This window comes from Sceloporus undulatus, chromosome 6 (assembly GCF_019175285.1).
Source record: "Sceloporus undulatus isolate JIND9_A2432 ecotype Alabama chromosome 6, SceUnd_v1.1, whole genome shotgun sequence".
NCBI classification, from domain to species: domain Eukaryota; kingdom Metazoa; phylum Chordata; class Lepidosauria; order Squamata; family Phrynosomatidae; genus Sceloporus; species Sceloporus undulatus.
The window spans coordinates 91,989,151-92,013,736 of record NC_056527.1 but is presented as its reverse complement, the minus strand read 5'-3'; the positions used below and the strand labels follow the sequence as shown (position 1 = coordinate 92,013,736).

At 40.3% G+C, this 24,586-nt stretch overlaps 1 protein-coding gene across 12 annotated transcripts in view; it reads right to left on the bottom strand.

Annotated features, from left to right (window-relative positions):
• SRCIN1 (SRC kinase signaling inhibitor 1) overlaps positions 1-24,586 on the bottom strand; it is a 323,749-nt gene that overhangs the window by 51,095 nt on the left and 248,068 nt on the right. For all 12 annotated transcript variants that reach the window (XM_042474119.1, XM_042474121.1, XM_042474118.1 and 9 more), the window contains 5 exons: positions 15,349-15,541; positions 13,399-13,597; positions 10,963-11,056; positions 7,074-7,903; positions 2,050-2,142 (listed from right to left, as the gene is read on the bottom strand). In XM_042474119.1, the coding sequence (XP_042330053.1) occupies positions 2,050-2,142; positions 7,074-7,903; positions 10,963-11,056; positions 13,399-13,597; positions 15,349-15,541 (1,409 nt within the window). The remainder of the gene's footprint in view (positions 1-2,049; positions 2,143-7,073; positions 7,904-10,962; positions 11,057-13,398; positions 13,598-15,348; positions 15,542-24,586) is intronic.

Here is a 24,586-nt window from a genome sequence, read left to right as displayed (position 1 = left end):
TCTCCACTTTTGCATGATGGAAGACAAGAAAACCATGATAGGATGACTCTGTAAGAGCATGAATGTTGTGTATGTGCTTGACAGAACTGTCTGATAAGAAAAATTCACCAACTTAGCAGAAAAGTCTGTTGATAAAATTGCTTTTTGCACTAGTACTCAACAAAATAAGTGAAACACATAGAGAACCAAGAACTTATAATTCAAGTAAATTATTAGTTTTCTCCAAAAGTGACCATACTGGAATCTGGGCATTTACACCAGAAAAAATAGTATGAGTGAGCAAAGGAAGTGTTATACAATAGAAATGGGGATTTTTTTTACATGATTTAAAATTGGAATCTGAATCCTTTTTTGCACCCCAAACACTATAGTCAGCAAGATGGGTGTCTTCAGATTTTCTGTGCGTATGATCTGCCAGGGAGGAATGAAGGCTCTTTGCGGAAGTGGCTGGAAAATTGGGGTACAATTTCACAGATGACTGATGCAATTAAAAGGCCCTTCTGGGATGGTTTTTACATTTTGCTGGGGGCTATTATCAGTAAGGAGTGCCACATGTATAAAGCATAGACAGACTAGGGATGTAAAGAATATTTTGCCTTGCTCTCACTAAGGAAATGTATCTTAAAATGTTCTGATTAGTGCATTTTAGATGATTTTCACACCTGGAGGAATTTTCTGTGAATATTTTGTTTGTCCCCAAAGCATTGTATTTTATGGATAAATATATTTGTCAAAAAATACTTTTTGTGAAAATTTAACACGAGATATAATTTATTTCCTCCAGCAAAATTTTCACAAGTCCTGAAATGTAAAAAATTCTTATTAACTCTACCTCTAAAAATAAATGTTTTTGACAAAATTGATTCTCATGTGTAAAAATGGCACCAAAATGTACATCCCCAAGAGTGACATAAAGTGTTCAAAGCTATTTTTTCTTAATGGAGAATGCTTAATCTTCTACTTCAGGCAACAATGCTTATGTGAAGAGTATGACAGCAGTACAATTATATTATTGTTCCCTTGGCATCTTCTTCCACTAAGTTCAAGGTGGTGTATATGGGTGTGGGCTATTCCACTATTCCTGACAACTGCCTCCCCCCAAACATTTGATATGTTAGTCTGAGAGTGATAGATGTGAAAGTCACCTGGTGATATAAGAAGGCAGGAGTCTTGCATTTGTCTAGGACATTTTGGCAGGTGTTACAAATTCTTGTCATTCTGTGTCTTCATTTCCCACTTATGGAGAACCTATCATAGGGTTTTCTCAACAAGGTTTGTTCAGATTGGGTTTGCCATTGCCTTGCTCTGAGGTTGAGAGACTGTGACTTGCCCAAGATCACCCAGTGGATTTCTGTGTCTCTGTAGGAATTTCACTTCTGATCTGGTCTTAGTCCTACACTCACAAGCCCCTACAGTGAATCCTCTCTCTTGTCGTAAATGCATTGTTGTCATGTGCCTTCAAGTCATTTCTGGTTTATGGAAACCCTAAGGTGAATTTATCATGGGTTTTTCTTGGCAAGATTTGTTCAGAGGTGATTTTCTATTGTCTTCCTCTGTGGTGGAAATAATGTGACTCACCCAACTTGGTTCCATGGTCAAGTTAGGAGACAAATCTTAGTCTTCCAGAGACTTAGTCCCATGCCATAATTCAAAAGAAGCCAGCTTCTTTAATAGTTCTCTTTTAAAGGGAAGTTTGGCAGTTGTAGTGTTGCAAACTGCTCTGGCCAAAATCCTTTTTTGAAAAACTCATCTATTAAAGGTGCTGTACTCTTTTGAATCACAACACACTATCTAATAAGCCTCATTGGTTGATTGGGGATTTGAACTCTAAGCTTCTTGGCCCAGTTTTAACCTTATTCCATTCTGGATCCCATCCTCTGCTTAGCTTAGTACAAAAATACCTGCAGGTCTGGTGAAACTTTTTGCTGGAAAGGGATCTGTAGTTTGATACCAAAACTCTATTTCACACCCTCTAAAGAAACCTCTAATCTGCCAGTACCTAGGGAAAAACAGCAAGAACATGTAGCACCATTCTCTCCAATCTCTTACCTAGGGTTTTCTGAGTCAGAACTTCTCATCAATGCACTCTGTACCAAGCCTGTGAGGCTGGCAATCTGCTTCTCCATGGCCTCCATGCGGTCCCTTAAAGACAGAGGGTGGGGAGGAGGAAAGAGGACCAAGTGACTCATGAGCAGAGTAGAATAGATGATTCTTTCCCTTTCCTCTGATTAATAGCATGGCAGCAGGAATGACAGGGATTGATCAATCAGTCTATATTTGGTACATCTCATATTTACATGTATTCAATCATAAGTCATTTCCACAATTTTTTCCATATCAGTCTGCATGGAGGGGGAGAGAGGAAGAACATGGGCACACACAGCTCCATAAATAACCTTTGTTAACATATTGTATATACTCATCTATAAGTCTAGAAATTTTAGTCAAAAAAATTGACACCCCCCTTCCAAAACTGGTTTGACTTATCTACAGGTCAATGTACCTACTATACTTTAACTCTTTTTCTGAATAGAGTGGTAAAAGGCGAGAGCTTAGTCCACCTTGGGATCACAAAAAAGAAGCATCTATTCTATCCAGCCTTTAGGATCAGCACAAACAGTTAATGTCTGCTGGAATTTTCTAAGTTCTTGGCATTATTTTCCTTTGCATCATCCTTTACATCCTTTGTTACATGCCCCTAAGTTTTACCCTCGACTTATCCATGGATCATATCAAAATCCATAATTTTGGCCCCCAAACCTGCCCTCAACTAATACATGAGATCAACGTATAGTTGAGTATATATGGTAAATACTTTGTGTGCATCTTTCCTTAACTCACACTTTTTTGTACACAGTTTGCCATAGTATACAGTATATGCATTTTTGCATGCAATTGTCACAATTAATATATGTTGTATGTAATTTTTATGTGAAAACATCAAAGAACTTTGCATAAACTATGTTGCAATCCACTTATTTAGTCTGAAAAGTGCACTGTAGATCAGTCTGCTTAAAGATGTGGGCCAAAGAAAATTCTTCTGTATCTCTAAGTAAGGAGTGAACATTATAATTTATTTATTTTGGTTTCATTTACAGGTTGAATCTCCCTTATCTGGAATTCTGAAATCCAAAATACTCCAAAACCCAATACATTTTCCCCTGGACGGCCAAGACAGTGACCTTTGATTTCTGATGATTCAATGTACACAAAATTTGTTTCACGCATAAAAAAATATTTAAAATATTGTATGAAATTACCATCAGGCTATGGGTATAAGGTAGATATTAAACATAAATGAATTTTTCATTTAGACTTGAGTCTCATCTCCTATTATGTAGGCATATGCAAATATAGGAATTTCAAAATCCCCCCAAATTAAAAAATCTGATATTCAAAACTCTGATATTCAAGCATTTCAGATAAGGTAGACTCAACCTGTGCAAACATTACATTGCGCTCCTCTGTCTTATTTAGGGCATCCCAGGCAATTTGCAATAATGTGAAAAAGCCTAAATACTAAAATCACCACATAAAGCTTTTTAAAAAAAGTTTTAAAGAAACAATATAATTTCCCAGAAAACCTAGCAGAACAATTAATATGTTTGCTTTAAAAACAACAAAAACAAAACCCAGTATCTGAGGAAAGTCAGTTTATCATGCTTCTCAGAGCCCTCTGGAAGAGTAGCATCTTCTCAATACAATGAAAACCAAAGAGCAATAGACCAAAATAGTCTCCCTGTGATTAGAGGAAATGTAAGAATGCAAGAAGAGCCCAGTCAAATCAGACCAAAAGGGCATGTAATCCAGTATCCTGTTTTTCTGCAGTCAAATAACCAGATGATTCTGGAAAGCCCGCACAGCAAGGCATGAAAGCAACCGAATAAAGAGCAGCCATCAAGTTGAAAAAAAAGGACAGTTTGGGAAAGCAAAGTTTAAACAAAGTTTGCCTCCTCACAAGATAGCCATTCATAATCATGTACATGATCCATAAGCTTATTTCCATGATAAGGAAACGTGGTCTCAAACATGCCTCCATCAAAATGAACTTTCAGAACGTTTGGACAGCCACCAAGAATGTCTTTCAATGTGTCACTTCCCTCTCAATTTTGATAACCAAACAGTGTATGCCCAAGCCCAAAGTGAACCCATATAAGGTAATCTGTAGGCATTACAAATGCATTATTAGGTCCCCATCCCCTGGCCTGGCTATGTCTCCCTGGTAAGATGTAGTTGCAAAAAACAAATAAAAATCAAAATAAAATAAAAATGAAGAAATTGTGATACAGATGACATTATTGCATGAGGGATTTTGTAACCCCTACTCCACTTCATACACTGCTTACCTGGAGATGGTAAAGGCATGTATGGGCACTGCTGATTGATACATGCCAGTATTATGTCATAATTTGAAGGATAGAGATCAGAAGCAGTGATTTTGCATAGTCTCCTGCAAATCAGAGACCCTAAACAGACCGGCAAGAAATATTGACATGAGGACAGAGTGACAGTGTGGCGACTGCATGCCACTTGCCCCCATGCCAGCATCATGCTGGTGTCACGCCGTGCACCCCACCGCATGGTGGGTGGTGTCATACTGCTTCTTTGGCACAGCATGTAGATGCACTGCACTAAAGAGCTGTGGAAAAGCTGCAGTGGCGGCTATTGTGCCCTTTCTGTGGTTTCTTTTTGTGTTGTGTTGCGGACTTGCCGGGTTAGGGGTGTGGCGTGCAGTTGCCACATCTCCAACCCAGTGCTTCCAGGGGCAGCACAGAGCCACCTCTTAGGGGCGGTCTGTCCAGCCCTATAGTCTGGGCATTAACCTGTCATAGTCTATTGCAGACTATGGAAGGGAAGGGAAAAGAAGCCACCAGTTTAGATAGTGGGGGAGGTGGAAGAATTCTAGAAGGGAATCAAACACCATAATCATTCTGTTGGTTATAGTTGGCACAATATATTTTGCTTTCTAAGTCAAAGGATAACATAGAATCATAGAATCCTAGAGTTGGAAGAGACCACAAGGGCTGTCCAATGCAGGAACTCACAATCAAACACCCCTGACAGATGGCCATCCAACCTCTGTTTAAAGACCTCCAAAGAAGGAGACTCCACTACACTCCAAGGGAGTGTGTTCCATGGTCAAGCAGCTCTTACTATCAGGAAGTTTAGGGGGAATCTTTTTTCCTGTAGCTTGCATCCATTGTTCCTGGTTTTCTTTTCTGGAGCAGCAGTAAACAAGCTTGCTATAATCTCAATATGACACCCCTGAAATACTTATAACAGGGCGATCATATCACCTCTTAACAGTCTCTTCTCCAAGCTAAACATACCCAGCTCCTGAAGTCTCTTCTCATAAGATATGATTTCCAGACCCTTCATCATTTTGGTCACTCTCGTCTGGACATGCTCCAGCTAGTCAACATGCTTTTTGAATTGTGGTACCCAGAACTGCATTCCCTGACAAACACACTCCACATAGAAAGACAACTTGGACTGGCAGCTCACTCTTACCTCAACCTTAAGAACAGGAAAATGTCTTCTATTTGCACTGAGGGCACCCTGTCTTAGGGGATATAGGACAGGCTGTGATGCACAGGGCATTCTGTCCTTCAGCAAAAGGGAATGGCCACATGAGGAATGTCGGGGTTGCTCTCACTGCTGCTCTCCATCATCTGCTTCCAAAAGTGGTTGCTTCACTCTACCTAATAACAGGGCTAGCCATGACAAGCCTGTCAAGGTCAATGCCCTTTGGCTGAAGCGATGTGTCAAATCATTCCCTTCTGGGGCCAAAGGACTTGAAAACAGGGAGGATAAAGCACCTTGGAAAAGGGTAAGACAAAACTCTGAATCAACTCCAAAATATGGGTTTGTTTGTTTGTTTGGCTACTCTCTCTTGAAAATGTTCATCCCAAAGGTGCTCCTCAGTCAACCTTCCTTGAAGGTTTTGCACTGAGGAGAAATTACGCACTTTCCAGTACATTAACTTCTGACAGGACCATGCTTGTCATTCCTTTGACCTCTCCTGCATGCCTTTCACTCCCCCGTTCTCTCTCTCTTGCTGTTTCTAATCATTTCTTCCTTTCTATCTTTTTGTTATCCTAATGAGCTCTGTTCCTATCTTTCCCCCTGACATCTCAGCTGACAGCTCAGGAACTATTCTGGCTGTGGAGATGTAGACACAGGAGATTAGCAAGAGATAAAGTACAATTTTTTTTTTGGTGATTTGCCTGAATACACCTTTTGCCAGCTCCCTAAAAAGAAGAGAAGAAGGCCACCCACACGTTCTCTCAATAGTGAGAAGGGAAATGGTGCTATAGGATACAGAATGCATATAACCGTTCAAACTGCTTGGGGTGAAAGCAGTTCTTTTCTCAGCCCTTAGGTGCTGCGAAGGTATCATTTTTCTGCAATCAGCTGGGAGTAGAATTAAAATGGAGCTCCATGAAGCATGTAATATACTGTTGTACTATCCAGCAGTGCAATTCCCCATGATGAAGATGGTTCTAAAATGTTTTCTTAGAAGCAAGTCTCATTGAGCAAAGGCCCCAAAAGTTGGAAAATGAAGTTTCATAGAGCATAGGAAAGAGATGAGTAATCTCAAGCCTTTCAGATGCTTTAGACTACAACTCCCATAAACCTCAGCCAGAATGGCCAACAATCAGGGATAACAGGAATTACAATTTGGGGAACAAAAGATTGCCTATCTTGGCCCAAGGCTTATAGACTGCATACTGTAAGCAGACAAATAGTTTTGGAGACCACATAAAAAAGAGTACAGAACAAAGCCGATAAGGAGGTTAAATAGCCTGTGACTGTTGAATTCAATGTAATTGGCATGAATTAACTTGTCAAAACCTCACTTGAGGTTTCAAGTACCGGAGAGTAGAAATGTCCCCTCTAGACTCCAAACCTCCTATTTTGCACAGTACCAAATCCTGCTCAAAACAGCAGGCTCTATATGTGGGTATCAAGCTCAATTATATGGGAACACTGACTGGGATGCTGAACAGTGTTTTACATAAGACCATTATTAGCTATAGCCATCAGAAAAGGAAACCTCTTCATCATCTTACCTTGTTTCTGTATCCTTAGCAGGCACAGGTGAACTGAATCCAGAAAGGGGACGTTCTCCAGGACCAGGGAAGAGCTCAGGAGGTCCCGAAGAGCTAGGATTCCGTGGCTTGTTGACAGGGCTTTCCATGAAGACCGAGGAGCAAGAATCTTTGCGGAAAGTCTGGCGAACTGGTGAAGACCGGCTTGGAGGCCCTGAATAAGGACTGTGGGGGCTTTGGCTCTGCTGAACGTCTACTAGGCGGCCATCAGCAATTTTCTGGGGGGATGATGGGGGCAAGCGAAAGCCCATCCCTGGACCATAGGTATCACTATATATCTGTGCATTGGGTTTGTATAAACTATCTTCAAGTTCTGACTGCAGGGCAGCAGCTGAATAAGTACTGAGGGAACGGACGGAGCCACGCTTATAGAGACCCCCAGGATAGGCAAACGGATCTCCCATCCCAGCCAGTGACTGAGTGGATGTAATGCTCAAACGTCCTTCATGCACCATACTGTAAGGGTCAGCATACAGGCCTTCATTCTTCATCAGCACCATATTCTTCCCAGCCAGGTCTTCATCTGGTTTGACATCCCGGCGTTCCAAAATAGCACTTGGGCTTGGCGAGACACCCTGGGCTGGAGGCAGGTTGGAGAGGCGTTCACTATGGTGTACAGGGCTGCCAGCATAGGAGGGTGGGCGGCCTCCACTGTAAGACATGCGGGAACGGGATGGTGAGGAGGACTGGAGCACCGGTGGGGGGGAACCAGAGGTGAGATGGGAAGCAGGGGACATGCTGTTCAGACGCCGAGTGGGAGAGGACTCTCTGGACGTGTAGACCATTTCTCTCTGAAGAGGCAACAAGTTAAAGAAGATGAGACTGTTAAGATTCTACTCTGCCCAACTAAGCATGTGACATTGGTGAAAAGGCATTAAGTAAAAGAGAAGGGTGAGCAAGATGAAAGCAAATTAAAACCAGTTCTATTCTATCAGTTCTTCTCATGGCCTAGCTCATGCAAAGAAAATATGAGATGTACAAGATGAACTATACCCATTTGGCTGTTCTGTGCATGTGAAAAACACTGATCCTTCCCAATCAGCACTACCACCACCACCACCACAACCTAAACCCCAAATATTCACCTAAAACCCTAATATGTAAGGGAAGATGTGACATGTTTTTTCCTCCCTAGCATTTTTTCATACTATGAATTTAATTTATTGAAAAACATTAAATATTGCCCTCTCCTACTTGCAATAATAAAGTGCAATAAATCTTGAAAACATTTTACCCTTTCACCTGTTGTGTGAATTAGATTTATGCTTGGACAGCACTAATCTACTATACGGATATCTCAAATTCTGCATTATTACTACATTACACTCTGCAAATAAGCCTATGTTGTGCAAAACACACACAGTTGTTCCTAAGGCTCATAATTGGAGTTCTATTAGCCAGGAGAGGATGGGCAAAGGAACACTGAAACTTTGCCTCCTGACTAGTGAAGGTGGCCCACTTCTGGATGTTCTGGATTTTCCTAGGAGATGTCCACACTTTTTCAAACTTATCTTTTATCAGCTGTAAAGACTATTATGATTTTAAAAAATGAAACCTGGAAGCTCAAGATATCTGAACTTTCATGGTCTGGAACAATAACAGAAGTATATGGAAAAACACTGAGAGCTGTCTTTGAGGTGATGAGGCCAAAACTTCTAGCTGATTGCCATTCTACTCTCTTGGATTTTGCTTCCTCCACAGGGAGCAGTACTTCCACCCATCATTTTCTCTTACACTGTCCTTTCTTTTTGGAACATCTTGCCTCTAAATGATGTTCTGATTATAATCTTTATTATTTGGTGCCAAAGCTCTGACTACCAAAGCTGTTCCTACAGCTACATTTGCTGGCAGTGATCAATGTCATGCCCTTCATTATTTCCAACACACACACACACACACACACAGAGAGAGAGAGAGAGAGAGAGAGAGAGAGAGAGTCTCCATCAGTCTGTTTTCCTCTCAATCAGTGTTTTCAACCTTTCTTTGTCCAGTCCACTCATGGTTGTGTGTGTATGTACAGGTTGTGTGCTTTCCCTTCATACACCCTGCTATACACACTAATGACTAATCACAAGGGAGTAGTGAAGATATAATTGCATTATATTATGATTCTGACTTAACAAGGGACAAGTACAGTTCTTTCCACTGCAATTATATTGTTTAATAACTTTTATTTTTATAGGGTTGCAGTCTCACTTACTGGTGGAGGAAGAATGTTATATGGTTATTTAACTAGTTTCAAAACTGAGTTGAAGACCATCCTGTTCAGAGAAGCGTTCCCAGGCACTGAGTGACTATTATTTGCTATTTGATGTTTTTAATTTGTTGCCTGTTTTATTGAACCCTTTCCTGTATTATTATGTAGTCTTTATATGTATTATGCTATTATTTCTTAGATTGTACACCATGGGAAGGTTTACTCTTATCTGTTTTATTGTTTGTATGTACAGCGCTGTGCAAATCTACAGCGCTATTATATAAATGAATAAATAAATAAATAATAATGGCTGAGCTGAAGGCTTCTGCTGTGCCTTATGCATACAAGTGTACAGGAAACAAAAAGAAGCATGGGAAGAGTGTGTGTTTTGTTCCACACTACAGCACCTTGTAGCACTGAGGTTGTTTTTGTTAAATTAATTAAAGCATAACTACTGTCATTGTTTTGGAGAAACATCATATTAGGAGCAACTTTCAAAAAACTATACTGTAAGGGTAACTGAACACCTTTGGGAGGCATTTTAAGCTATCATAACATTACACAACTGTAACTAATTACTTTTAAGAAGAGCATCCCATGCTTTGTACAGTCAGCCCTTCTTATACACGGATTTTTTAATACATGGATTTGAAAATGTTAAATATATATATATATATATATATATATATATATATATAATATCAAACCTTGATTTTCCATTTTTTTATAAAGGACACCATTTTGCTATGTCATTATATTTAATGGGACTTGAGCATACATGGATTTTGTTATACACAGGGATCTTGGAACCAAACCCCAGCATATAACAAGGGTCCACTGTATATAGATGTCCATCTAAAGAGTTGCATTAATTTTGTGTAACCAAAAGATGTGATTTTTAAAAAATTAAAACCTACAGATATGCAAATCCTCTGTTAAAAATCCTGCTCTTATGGGCATCTCCTTTCTCTATAGCTATTGGAAGTATAGGATCTTCAGAAAAAATAAGGATGATTCAACATTTCGCAAACATTCAAATCCTAGGGGGATTTAAGCACTTCACAGAATCAGTAAAACTAGGGTTGCCTTTGAATGCATTTTGATCTAGAGTTTTTCAATCCTACTAAAGGAAAAAAAGAATGGAACTTAGAATAGACTCTAAGGAATTATTCTCACCTCCTGGAAGTTTGCCAGTCAAAAGAAACTCCTAGCTTAAAATCAATAGCCCTCATGTCACGAGGGAAAGGGAGAAATTCTCCCTACTTCTATTAGTCTAGGGAGCACTAGTAATTGAAAAAGAATGAACCTATGCAGTCAGTATTAAAAACAAACCAACATGTTGCTGCATGGCTGCCGAAATGTACTGGTGGACACATCCTTTCACAATGTGGTGCCTTCCACATTCATGAGCCTACAACTCCCATCAACCACAGTCAATTATCAAGCTGGTTGGAAAAGAGGCTTGTAGATCAAAATATCTGGAGCATAGGGAACGAGGGCTTTCTAGATGCTCCTCATCTGGTTTGTCCTCAATGACATAGGAATTATTTGAACTGAATTTAGTAATCTGCCCAATCTCCTGGTCTACGGCATGTAGACAGCTGAAGAAGATAACAACAGCTTAGCAGCTCTTGTACAACTTACTGCTCTTACCCGCAAGTCACCATTGGTGATATGGGATCCAGGGAAGGAGGCATAAAGGGGCTCTTTCCGGTAGATTTTGATAATGCTTCTATCCTGGATATCCCTGCAAAAAAACAGGTAAAACAATGAGACAAGACAAGCATGTACACTGGCAGATGCACAGAGGCAATATTTGCCAGCGGCAAGAATCCTTCAGGCAGGTGTTGATCTGCACCTCCCACCCGGCCCCTTAAAACATAGAGAATTTGCATATTTACTGCAAAAACTGGGTGATACACACACACACACACACACACACACACACACACACACACTTGTCCACACACTTTCACTTATGGGCTCCTGCATATGGATTTTGTGCTTGGGTTCAGCACTTTTCCTATGAATTACAGAGATATTTAAAACCTGCTAAAACTTTGAGGTTGAATCCCCAAGCCTCACATCAGAAGAATTCTGTATGACTACAAATACAGATTCTCCTAAAGGCAGATCTGTGCTTGCTTTCTGATTTATTAAAATTGCTTAGTATGGGATACACTAGAGGTTTATAAAAGAGGTAATGATAAACCAGGGATGACAAAGGAGCAAGTTGACAGAAGTCTCTCACAATTATGCTCAGTGTGGGGAAAGAGAGAGAAGCTGGAGGTACATTTATCTCCCTTTATAATATTAAAAGTCACCACTAGCAGCCCAAATTAAACTGATTGCCAGGACACTGTGGACAGACCAAAGGAAGAGCTTCACACACTACATAATTAATGGATGAAATTTCTGCCACAGGACATGATACTGGTCACTGCTTTAAAAGAGGCATCAAAACCATTCATGGAGGGAAGTTTTATGATTGCTTGTTACCTATAATAGCTAAATACAGGTTCAGAGCCAGTGAACAGCTTACCAGGAGTGTAATAGGAGTGAGGGAATGCTACTGTTAGAGACAAGGCCTAAAAGTGCCACATCCCATCTGATCTTGGAAGCTAAGCAGGGTCAGCCCTGGCTGGGAGACCGCTAAAGAACAACAGGTGTTGTAGGCTGTATTTCAGAGGAAGGAACTGGCAAAGCCACCTCTGAATATTCCTTGTCTAAGAAAAACTGTGAAATTCATGAGGTCTCCATAAGTCGACAGGTGACTTGAAGGTACATGAATGCATCTGGGCATGCATGCACGCACACACACACACACACAATATTAGAAACAGACTACTGGGCCAGATGGTCTAATTCAGCAAAAGCTTAATATTCTCAACAATTTCGTAAGGGAGGAACAGAATACCAGTACTCAATCTAACAAACAACAGGTGTCTGGACAGAGTGTATTTTTTTTAATGAATGTTATACTGAAAGATCTTTTTTAAAGACATATGATGTTTTCCCATCCTCACACCCAATCTACTACAAGTTTCCCATAACGAAATGAAAAAATGTCATTTCATTCTGCACTAATCAGACTTTCTCTGGGTTCTGTGTCCATCTCTGGATGCTATACTGTAATAAGGAGACAAGCAAATTGTGCAACTGACTCAGAAAAGGGCAGTAGAAATGATCATGGAAATGGAGGGGGATAGGGAGTCCTGTGAGACAAATTATGAAAGGAACTTGGCATGTTTAGCCTGCAAAAGTGATGACTGGGGGTGGAGAGGAATAGAAATTTTCAAATACTACATCTAGACAAGAGCAAAGACTTCTCTTTTGATGCCTCCAAGAGCAGGATTTGATCTTGTGGTCTTAAATTATAGTTGCACAGACAAGGAGAAATTTATTTGTGGTTAGAGCTGATTGCTAATGGAACCAATGACCAAGATGGGTGGTTGGGTCTTCCTAGCAGAGGCCTGACAGTCATCTGTTGGGGATGCTTTAACTCCTAAATGGAGAAGAGAGTTGGATAGAGATGGACTACATCATTCTGTTGTGGTGGGTAGAAAGTCCAGATTCTACTCAGTAATGCAGAATGTGGACTTAACCCATTAAAATCAGCAACGTTACCTGAAAAGAATTACCTTGGGATCAAGGATGGACATAACAGCATCACTTTTTCCAAAATAATGCAACAAATGGTGGCAGAAATATTTTTCCCCGGTATAACAAGATGTCCCCATCTTTTTTCTGTATTGGCAAGGGTGGGTGGGGGAAGGGGAGAGGCCATTTTTGTGGAATTTGGGGCATTTCTCTATCTTTTAATGTATATTTGTAAGAATACTATTTTTTCCAAAAAAAGTAAGACATTATTTTGTCTTTTAGTGTACATCTTTAAAAAAAATGTTAGTATCACTTTACTCTTAAAGTAATGAATAAAGACTAATAAAACTGCAAAAGGGATGGAGGGGAAAATAAAAAGTAACATCTAATGCAACCCTTTAAATAAGTAAATGAGGTTCAAAGTTCTGTGACCGTAACTGTCATGCTTCCACAAAGGAATATGTGCCTTTCTTAAAGTATACTTCTCACCTGACATCCTCCAGCTCATAGAAGACATTGCGGGATTCATCCTTAATCAGGATGGCAGTGTTGGGAGATTTGAGCATACCCATTGTCAACTTCTGGGGAAACATGTGGACGATGAGGGCATGCAGAGTATCCATGCTGCTGATTTCATGAGTGATGTGAACCCGTCTCGTCTCATCTCCAAACTGCAGAAAGAGGATGCCTAGGGACATGGAGGATTGCAGGAGTGCAGAAAGGAAACAGGTCAAGAGATGCAAAACACTGACTAACTCAACTCATGCTTAGAATTTTAGAAATGCAACCTTTTGAGTAATGCAAGAGTCTTATTTGGGTTTAGCAGAGCTAAAATACAGAGTCAATGAATCAGGATAACAGACAAAAATATCTGCCCTTGAATGTGAATGTCACACTTACTGAATGCCACATTCACTGAGGTCTTATGTTCAGTTTATCTGGAGGATATTTTAGTGCCAACTTGTAACAGAGCCTAGTCTGTGCCAAGCTTCTGAGATTTATACCCAAAGGAACTCTATGTATACCTATCTCTCCTTAGGTTTTGGACAATTAAGGATATTTTAATTTTGTTAGGTACATGGGAATAGCTAGAAGAGTAAATTTGACATTCTGATCTTACTGCTGCTATTAGTTGAAAAGGGAATACTGTATTATTTGAATTCTACCATGATGGTAGATTTATTTTAGGGGGGAAACACACAAATGTATTCCCTCAACCACCTTGAGTTACCCTCTTTAATAAAAATTACAATTATTAATATAAGGCAAAAATAAATAAGTCAATTAATATATGCAATTGGTTATAGAGCTTAGAAAAGTTCTTTTTCCAGATAACAGCTCTCTCAGAATCTGGGAGTAATACCAAGAAAATAACTTTCCCAAGTACTGGAAATTAGGTACTTCAGATCCCAAGAACATATGCTGACTGGGCTAGGAAGACTGCGTGCCAGAGGGCAGGTGCAACACAAGAGGTGCTTAGAGCAAAGTGGAATCAACTGCATAGCCTCACTGAGAGCACTGCAAAAGAGATTCAACAAGGGTAACATAAAGGTCAATTTTCACTACAAGGATATCTCCTCTTTGCAATCAAGGATATTTTTTGATGCATCTGCACTGCAGAAATAATACAGTTTGGCACTGCTTTAATTGCCATGGCTCAATGCTATGGAAACCTGGGATTTGTAGTTTGTTGTGGCACCGGACGTCTCTACATACCTCAGAAAACTACCAATCCTAGAATTTCATAGCATTGGCCTGTTACACACAGCCAAAATAAAGCTGCTTCGAGTCACAGTGGACGTATGGTGTTTCAATGATGCATGTGTCCTAAGAGTCCAGAAGCCATACCAAAGCCACGTTCCAGTCCTTAGGGCTGGAGCGTGGCTTAGGTGCGACTTCTGGACTCTTAGGACGCATGCATCATTGAAACACCATACCTCCACTGTGACTCGAAGCAGCTTTATTTTGGCTGTCTGTAACAGGCCATTGAGCCATGGCAGTTAAAGTGGTGTCAAACTGCATTATTTCTGCAGTGCAGATACAGCCATTGCTAAGAAGGAATGCTTGAGATCTGAACTGGCCTACTCAAGGCAAAGGGCAGGATGGTGTCCTGAGGCAAAGGGTACCACCTGAGACAAAGGGTAGAATGGTATCCACTCCTAATTCCATGCATGGAAGCCAACTAAATTGCCAGCTGAATGTTACTTCAACACTGACAACAAGGCTGCACTTTCACCCCTACATGAAGGGAAGCATACAGGGCAAAGAGGACAATGTGTGATAATATGGTACTTCCAAGGTAGGGCAACACCTAAGGATGAGGTAAGGAAGGGCAGAGGAGAGTTTGCAATTACTATTTTCCAGAATCTATTGCCTCAGGTAGCTGTCTCTAATGCCAGGGCCAGCCCTGCTTGAAAACTATCTCTCAGAGGAATTTACCTGGTGATCGAAGCTTTGTTTGGCTGGTAGAACGGGACAAAGGCAAGCTTTGCCGGAAGCGGTTCATCCTGTTGAACCCTATGGGTAACTCGGCTTCAGACATGGTTTCCAGAGATTCAGCTGAAGCAAAGGAAAGTTTGGCTTGATCGGCCAGGCCAGGCTGAGAACCCTGTGAGTGCCGGGAGCTTCGAGTCTGAAAAAGAAAGGGAGAAAAATGGTAACAGATAGGAATGGACATTTTCTATCAATAAGTGGCAATGAGCACAGACTGTGAACATGTCATAATTTCCCAGTCACTTTTCTGTGTTTATCTAAGACCTAAATCCATTGTCCACCTCAAATAGAACAGGCCTGATGAAGCTGTGAGAATTTGGTACTGTATGTAAATACTTACCGTATATACTCAACTATAAGCTGAGAAATTTATGCCCCAAAATTGACCCTAAAATCCTGGGTCGACTTATATATGGGTCAATACACTAATACTGGTTAGAAAGGCCCTGAAACCAGCACCCTTGTGATGTCCCACTCTTTCTGCCTCGAGGCAGGAGTTGTGTGTGTTTGTGTGTGGGTGTGAGAGAGAAAATTTCCCAATCCAACTTGAAATTCCCATCAAAGAAATACTCCATTTGGCTCCCCTTCTTTCCTTTCGCAATCCGTTTTGAAAGGCTTCTCTTCTCATCAAAGAAACACCCCTTTTAGCTCCATTTCTTTCCCTCCGCAATACGCTTTGAAAGGCTTCTCTTCCCATCAAAGAAACACTCCTTTTAGCTTCACTTCTTTCCCTTCTCAGTCCGATTTGAAAGGCTACTCTGCCCGTGAAAGAAACAACAGTTTCAGCTCCACTTCTTTTCCTTCCCAATCCGATTTGAAAGGCTTCTCTTCCCATAACAAAACACCCCTTTTAAGCTTCACTTCTTTCCCTTCCCAGTCCAGTTTGAAACCCTTCTCTTCACATAAAAAAACCAAAACACCTCATTTAACTCCACTTCCTTTCCTCCCCAATCTGATGTTAAAACCTCTTTTCCAGCCCCAGGAAAGTTGTGTTTGTTGGTCCAGAGAAGGAGAAGGAGGGACAGAAGTAGTGTTTTCCTCTTTCCATCCTTTGTTATAGTCCTCCAGGTTTTACCCTTGACTTATCTGTGGGTCATATCAAAAGCCATTATTTTTACCCTGAAACCTTCCCTCAATGTATACATGAGGTTGACTTGTACACAAGTATATATGGTATGTATGTTCCATCGATTCAGTAATCTGCTCCAGTTGGGACTACGTTTGGCTTGATTGAATTGGATTTAGGGCTCTTGCTCTATAGGATAGATGCCAGCTTGTGGTTTCCATGTGGAGTGGTGAATCCACGCTGGATTTTAGTTTGAATTTTAAAGACATTATCCCAGGCGCTGAATCAACCTCAAAAGAGGCTCGGCACCTTGGATAGTTCCTTTACATTTTGCACTAAAATAAAGAATGGAGTCATTACACCACTAACATGGAAGCCCCTAGCTTCCACTACAGATCAGGCTGCTGGTGAAAGAGCTTTCCCAAATTAAATCTGAGTTCTGAATAACAGGCTGTGTCCAGTTTGTGCTCTGCATCTTCTTTGCAAGCTAGACCCAGCCCAGGTCTACCTTACAATATTTGGCAATGCAGGGCTTTTAAAAAGCCAATATTTTCTTAATTCATAGCATTACAGTTAGTGCACTGTTTCAGTACCCTCAGTTTACAATACTTTTTTTCCTTTTCTTTTTTAAAATAGAACAGTTCAAGATGATGCTTTTATCGTCACATTTCATTCACATAATTTGAGAGAGGTCCAGATTTCACTCTATTGTATTTGCAATTAAACTTTGGGGCGGTGGTATAATACTTTTAGCCTAAAAATTCCAGAATCTCCCAGAAGGTCCAGGCAGCACTATCAATTACCAGGATGGCTTCTGTGAGTTGTAGGCTAAAAACTACATTTTCCCCCAAGCTCTGTTACAGCTGTGATTGATAGAGTGAAAACATGAGAGTGTTCCTGTACCTTTAATGGTTGTGCAGGAATTACAGCAGGTGTCACTTGCACTCTACAAAGTATAGTGACCCCCTCCAGTTTTCAGTCTGGCAACTCGACCCTTCTGTGATTTTCCTCTGTTTCCCCCCCCCCTATCTTTTTTTCTTAACACTTTTTTTGAGAGAGCATGATGGAATGGCTGCATAGTTTCTTTTGACTGGTACTATCAAGAGTGGTCTGTTTGGAAGCACCCTTATTTACATGATTGTAAAATTACTTAAAGTGTCATAAAGTCCAGGAGCAGAACACCTCTCTTAAAAAAAATTATGTAAAAACTACACACACACACACACACGGAAACCCCAGAGGTAACTGCAGGAAAGAAGATTCCACTTCAACATTAGGAGGAACTTCCTGACAGTAAGGGCTGTTCAACAGTGGAACAAACTCCCTCGGAATGTAGTGGAGTCTCCCTCCTTGGAGGTCTTTAAGCAGAGGCTGGATGGCCATCTGTCGGGGATGCTTTGATTTAGATTTCTTGCATGGCAGGGGGTTGGACTGGATGGCCCTTGAAGTCTCTTCCAACTCTACGATTCTATCCTAATCTCTGACCTTGGATTTGGAGATCAGAATAAAGATGCAAGATCTAATCACTTTAATTGGTAGATTTATCAATGAACACTTTATTTAATTAATTGATAGGATATGGTTAATTTCAATCATTGGGGCTTTGCATTAACATCATGGCTATTTGGTTTTTGTGTATCACTATAACATGGATTCAGAAAGAGAAGATTAAAGATGTGCTCCTCTTCCTAAAACTGGAATTGTTGTTGTTTAAATCAATGCTACATTTAATGCTTCCTATAATATTTCAAAAACAGTATCCTATACTGAGGTTTTGGCTTGATGCAGATTTATATAAATGTAATCAGTTAAAATGACTTATCTATTTAAAAGGCAGATTTCTAATCAAGTTGGGACTCTTTAATTGGTCAACAGCCCTTATTCATAATGAGCTTCTGCTTCATAGAAAGAGTCCAGCTAAATTAATTTAGTAGTCAAGCTATCATCCAATTTGTTCTGAAAGCCACCTGGTGATGAAGATTACAGACACTTACACACATATACCTGTTGGCAATTTGTTCAAGTATGCTGTCAGCACTCACAATTACCTTGGGTCTCCTTTCTACTCTTCCTTAGTCGGTTTTGGCTGTTAAAACATCCTGTCATTTGGCTACAGTGCCTTTCTAATTTGCTTAAGGTTGCTTTTAAACATCTGCATTTAAAAATAAGTGTAGCTTAGATTTTAATTTCAGATCATTTTTTATAAGTACTTGCCAAAATTTGCCTTTTTTCATACTTGCAATGGGTACAACTTTAATGGGAAGACTTTTAAATTTAAAAACAATTGGAGTGTGTACAAATACAAACTGAAACTAACAAATTTGGAATCCAGGTCCTAGTTTCATAAAAGTCTGGGTTTGAATCCTATCATATTCAACCTTGTTAACATCAAACAGGGTTGCTACCTGATATAAACTAATTTCTGGCACCTAGAAGCAATATGATCTTTTGCTGTACCTATCAAATCTGGATGGAACAAATATATATACATTTGTTTCAATTTGCTTTTAACTAAAAGAATTGACAGTTTGCAAAGTTTACCATTATTTGAGATGGAAAGTACTAGACATTAAAAAAAAAACAACTGGAGAAGAAAAATCAGATTGGCAGGTTTTCCCATACCTATTTAGCAATACAGAATTTTGTTTCTGTACAGAATTTTATTTTTGTTTTGTTTGCAAAAAGACCTGATGGTGCAGTGGTTAAATATCAGTACTGCAGCCACAAGGTTGTGAGTTCAATCCCAGGCAGGGCTCCAAGGTCCACTTAGCCTTCCATCCTTTTGTAGGTCGGTTAAATGAGTACTCAGCTTGTTGAAGACAGTTGGCTTAAACACTGTAAACAGCTTTGGGAGTTCTAGTTCACTGATAAGCAGTATAAAAATCTACTTGCTATTGATATTGTTTCTAATCATGGGGATGCAATTCTTCACTAATTTCATTCTGGAAGGAAGGAAGGAAGGAAGGAAGGAAGGAGTGATTCAAAAATGCAGCGTTCAAAGACTGTTGACAGACTGGGACATGCTATGGTAAATTTGTCCATGGGTTTTGGTTTACTTGCAGAAAACACCATTTTCTACATAGGAAACTGCTCTGAAAATGCTGTTTCCTGAGCAAAAACCATCAATTCTTGAATTTTGCACAGAATAAGACAAAGACAACTCATTACAAAAGATAACAATGCCAGGTAAAAGAGGAGGCAGTAGGAAAAGGGGAAGACCACATTATAGGTGGATGATCTAGTCAAGGAATCTATGGTCTTGAGGTTGCAAGACAGAATGTTTTGGAAAGCTTTCATTCACATGGTTGCCATAAGGTGACGCCTATTAGATCACAATTAACAACAGCAAGAAAGTCCCACATTTCAAATATTTTCATCAGACCAGAATTCTTTGTTTGGGTTTCTCAACACTCAAGAAAACCAAGCCTGAAAACATTTTTTTAATATTCTTTCTATTTCTGTTCATAAATCAACCAGATGACTCTGGAGGACATGGAGATAACAGCTCCATTTTTTTAATACTGGTATTTAGTTACTGCTTCTGAACTTGCAGAATGCATATAGAGCCTGCCTTCCCCAACCGTGGGCTTGCCATCTGCGGATTTAAGCATCTGCAGATGGCAAGCCCCATTGCCCCTAACAGCCACATGTGCAGCTGGCAACAGTGGAGCAGCAGTGTGCACATATGCACCACTGAAAACTTGAGGTCCTGTGATTTTTTTCACCCTCGGGGGGCCGGAGCGTAACACTCGCGGATACTAAGGGCTGATTTATTCATCAGGACTAGCAGCTACCATTTCTCCATTAATTTGTTCAAAAAACTATGTAAGCTAGATGCCTTCACTTACTATGGCAGCAACTTCCACAAATTAACTATACGTTGTGACCTAGGTACTATACAACATCTTGCAGACTTTGAAAAAAATCAACTTTCTGGAATACAGCTACCAGAATCATCCAACCAGCAGGCTTTTCTGTGTTATGGTCTCTTGTGTTTTAAAGCCAGCTCATCCCTACAAGCACCAAACTGGTGAGGACAAAGTTGATGAAGTGCAAATCTATTTACAAGGAAGCAACCTAGCCTGTCATTTCTATGTCCCTTATTGAAATTTCACCAAAGCCTCATTGAAGCTTTGAGAAGCATTGCAGGGGAACTGAGTAGCTCTCTAAGGGCAAAGACAGACGCACATCAAAAAGAGGCTCACTGCACAGTGAAAGCACTTTGAGCTCTCTTTTGAACATGCATCAGAAGCACAGCAGCCTGCTGAATGCTGTTGTGCTGCAGGCACTGACTGGTCACTTGGTTGTTACCTCCCTTCTTTCCTTCTCCTGTTGGGGGAACAAAAGCACTGGCAGCCATTTGCCAGAGACACAAGGACGTTGCCCTGTTCAGGTGCACTTCATGTGCTTCCAGATGGATGCCTCCTGGTGGTACTAATCAAAAGATATTGCACAGCTACTTTCTTTTTCTGTCTTTAATGGATTTCTTTGTAGAAAGAAAAAAGATGCAGCTGTGAGAAAACCCAGGAGAGTTACAAATGGAAGACAACAACAACAACATCCAGACCCCAGTATCAGAAGCAGTATGCCTCTGTATTTAGGTTGCCAGAGAATGCATGTTGTTAAGTGCAGTGGTGCTCATGGCCTGCTCCTGGGCTTTCCAATTGCAACTGGTGGGTCAATGTATTAACAGAACGCATGACTAGATATGCCTTTAGTGTGATTCAGCATGACTCTTATTATGTTCTTAGGAGGCAAGACAATTGGACAATAAAGTTGCCCTTTCTCTCCTGGCAGTATTAGAAGCAGTGGGAGAGAGGAAGGGCCAGGAGACTGAATTGTTCTGCTCACAAAAGGAGATGTGTGTAAAGGAGTATCTTTCCCTCTCCTGCTCCTTTACTTTCTGTCTTGCTTCCTCGCCCCACCTGTTTCTGGGAAACACATGGCCTGCCACCTCTTCTCACTACATGCAAAAATGGCCTCCTGTATCCTAGATCAGCCCGCGTGTCTGTGGATAACTTGATAGCCCTTGTACTGTTTTCTCCTGCGCCACTGATAACAACAGGTATGGCAAATTTAGCGGACAGACCTCTGAAACTACAGGAGGTGGCCTATCCACCATTGCTGGGAAAACAGCTCCTGGGAGACATAAAGGGACGTATTGTGATTCTAGCGAGGTTTATGATGGCATGGAGTGGGCAAAAGTAATGGGCAACAGTCCCAGCAGTAAAAATGGTAATGTGCCAAGAGTCCCATTTCACATGAAAGGCCATAAATTCTCCTAATATAGAGGTGCCATTGGCACAGTTAGTCACAAGGGGGTAAGACTGCTGCTGTGGGCACTGCACTAAAACAGCACACTTCCTTAGTAAATAACCTTCTTTGTCTACTCTATGCCAGTTTCAGTAATCAGTAAAATCAAGAGGTAACTTGAAGTGATCCATCCCAGTCTGGGGATGGAGGTTGCATGTAAAACACTACTTGTTACAAGTGAAAAAGTAGGGATGCTCTCAGATTCACAAGCTGAAGTCATCAACCTCCCAACATAGTAATAGAATCAAATAGTTGGAAGAGACCTCAAGAGACATCCTGCCATGCAGGAACACACAATCAAAGCACCCCCAACAGATGGCCATCCAGCCTCTGTTTAACAAAGAAAGAGACTCCTCCACCATTCTTCAAGGCAGCATTTTCCACTGTTGAACAGTTCTTACTCAGGAAGTTCTTTCTAAGGAGGAATCTCTTTTACTGTCATTTGAATCCACTGCTCTCGGTCCTATTCTCTGGAGCAGCAAAAAACAAGCTTGCTCCATCCTTAGTATGACATCCCTTCAAATATTTAAACAGATCATATCCACACAGTTAGTTAGGAAACACAAATGGTAAGGAAGTTGACTCCATTGTCCCTTCTGTAATTCAACTGCAGATGTAATGAACGATTGGAAAATTTATCTTCCTAGACTACAAATTCTAGTCACCCAAGGTTAGAGATTTTTTTTAGCCTAAAGCTCTTTATAAACAGCTAGAGTCAAGATGTTGAATGCCCATATATTTTAGTTGTGTGGCCTTTACATGCAAAATAAAAACATTTGTCAAATGTGTTAATTTTGCACAGTATTCTCCTCCTACTACTTACTGGGGAGGAGATGCAGTGTGCAGAATGCCTAGATGCTGAGCACCAAATTTCCACGTCTGAGATTCAATCATTCTAATTTCACTTTTACACCTGTTTCCACAGTCATGAGAATTAGAAACTTTTTTTAAAAGGCAGTTAAGTCTCTCAGGAAACTAAACTGGAGACCCATGGTCAGTTTCTGCACTTAAGTAGCCAGTATAATTATGGAATTATTGATTATAGGCCTGGTTATAAATAACTGTGGTTTTTTTTTTAAATTATAGGACACAACAATTGCACACCAGAACCATGGCTGAGAAGCTGGGAGCTTGGTTGACCAAGTGTTGGTGTACATTTATTGCAGGGATAAATTTAAATTTAAGTGGCCCAGCCTTCCCCAGCTTAAACTCATTGTATATAAACATTATACCAGTATACAAATTGATTTTTGTAGGAGTGGTAGAAGATAAGAAGTTTCAGGAGTCGGCTTTGCAAAACTCATGTGGAAGTTGCCTTCTGGTGGATACTTTCCTGTGTGGCTTCCTTTTCAGCCACCTTTCTATGAAGGGAAAATGGCTCTGTTGGAATCTGCCAGCGTGAAGAGTTAATTTACACAGTGGATAGATTTATGCTTTTAAGGAGACTGTTTCAAGCTGGGCTGCAGGCTGACAGACAGATGTTTGAATGCTGCTGTTGCTAGTTACAAAGAATCCTCACTCCCCAGCACACATAAAAACTAGCTTTTCAGGGAGAAACATTCAGTCCTTCGATGTATTACACTCAGAGCTAGCTGGGGGATTCCTGTGACCTAAGAGTACAGATGGTACCTATAGCTCTGTATAAGAAGGTAGAGTTACTTTTAAAGATAAGCATCAAAAATCAGTCTTGAAATCTCTTCAAAGAGAATCACTATATAAAATCTATATGGAAGGATTACTATGCAGATTATATCTCTGCACACTCCAAGGAAATCCCATGTGGTTCTACCTGGCCATTTACTAATCCTTTGATGGGAGATCTGGCGAGATGTGCCTTGGTGGCTCCAACCAAATACCATTTACAGCAGCACTGCATCCAGGTGAGGCTTTTATTATGCAATCGTCTTGCCTTGGTGATGGAATTTTCCTGGGGTGGGTGTGTTCCCAAAACTTTTATTTATAACCCTTGTGTGTCCTCCCCCCAACTTATTTTTTTCATTTCCCTTACTATAGAAAACCTATCAAGGAAGTAAATAACTAATCACATCACTTGACTAGCAGCACTACTAGTATAGTGTAGTCTTAGATTGCTGAAATTGGATTATTTCATCCTTGAGACTATCCAAATGTAATTTCTTTATTATGGCTCTGGTATCTATTTTCTTTATCATATATTTTGTGAATCTTAGAAGAATTTATATGGATCTCTTTCCATTTTTAGAAACAGTGAATCACACTACCCTCCCCCCACCCCCCATATCTCTAGGGGTATGTTCCTGGTCTTACTATGGAAGCATCAAACCATGGATAATAACAAATCCCACTGAGATGAATGACTTCTGGAGGAAGTTGATGATACAGTCATGCTGGAAGATCTAGAGATTCCTAGACAGAATACCTTTCTAGGCATTTCTAGTTCCTCCAATATGTTTCTATGATCAACGTTTGCCTGAAGAAAATGCCTAGAGAGAACTTTTTATTCAGACATACATAAGTGAAACTGGAGATACCAATCCCAAGGATATGGGAGTTGCACTGTATTTAAAGGATATAATAATAGTATTTTAGAATACTCCCTGGAAACTGTTGGATTATAGACATTGTTAAAAAATTATTATAAAAGTATGTACATTTTCTTCCTTAGTTCATTCATTACATAGTGCATGTAAAAGATGAAAACTTTACAGATTTAGAACTTTAGGGAGGAAAAAAAGAAAGAGTGAAAACGCACCAAATTGTTCTGTGGAGCCTTGGAACACATCAGTAAGAGCAACATTACCAAGTTTCTGAAAACATACAATGATG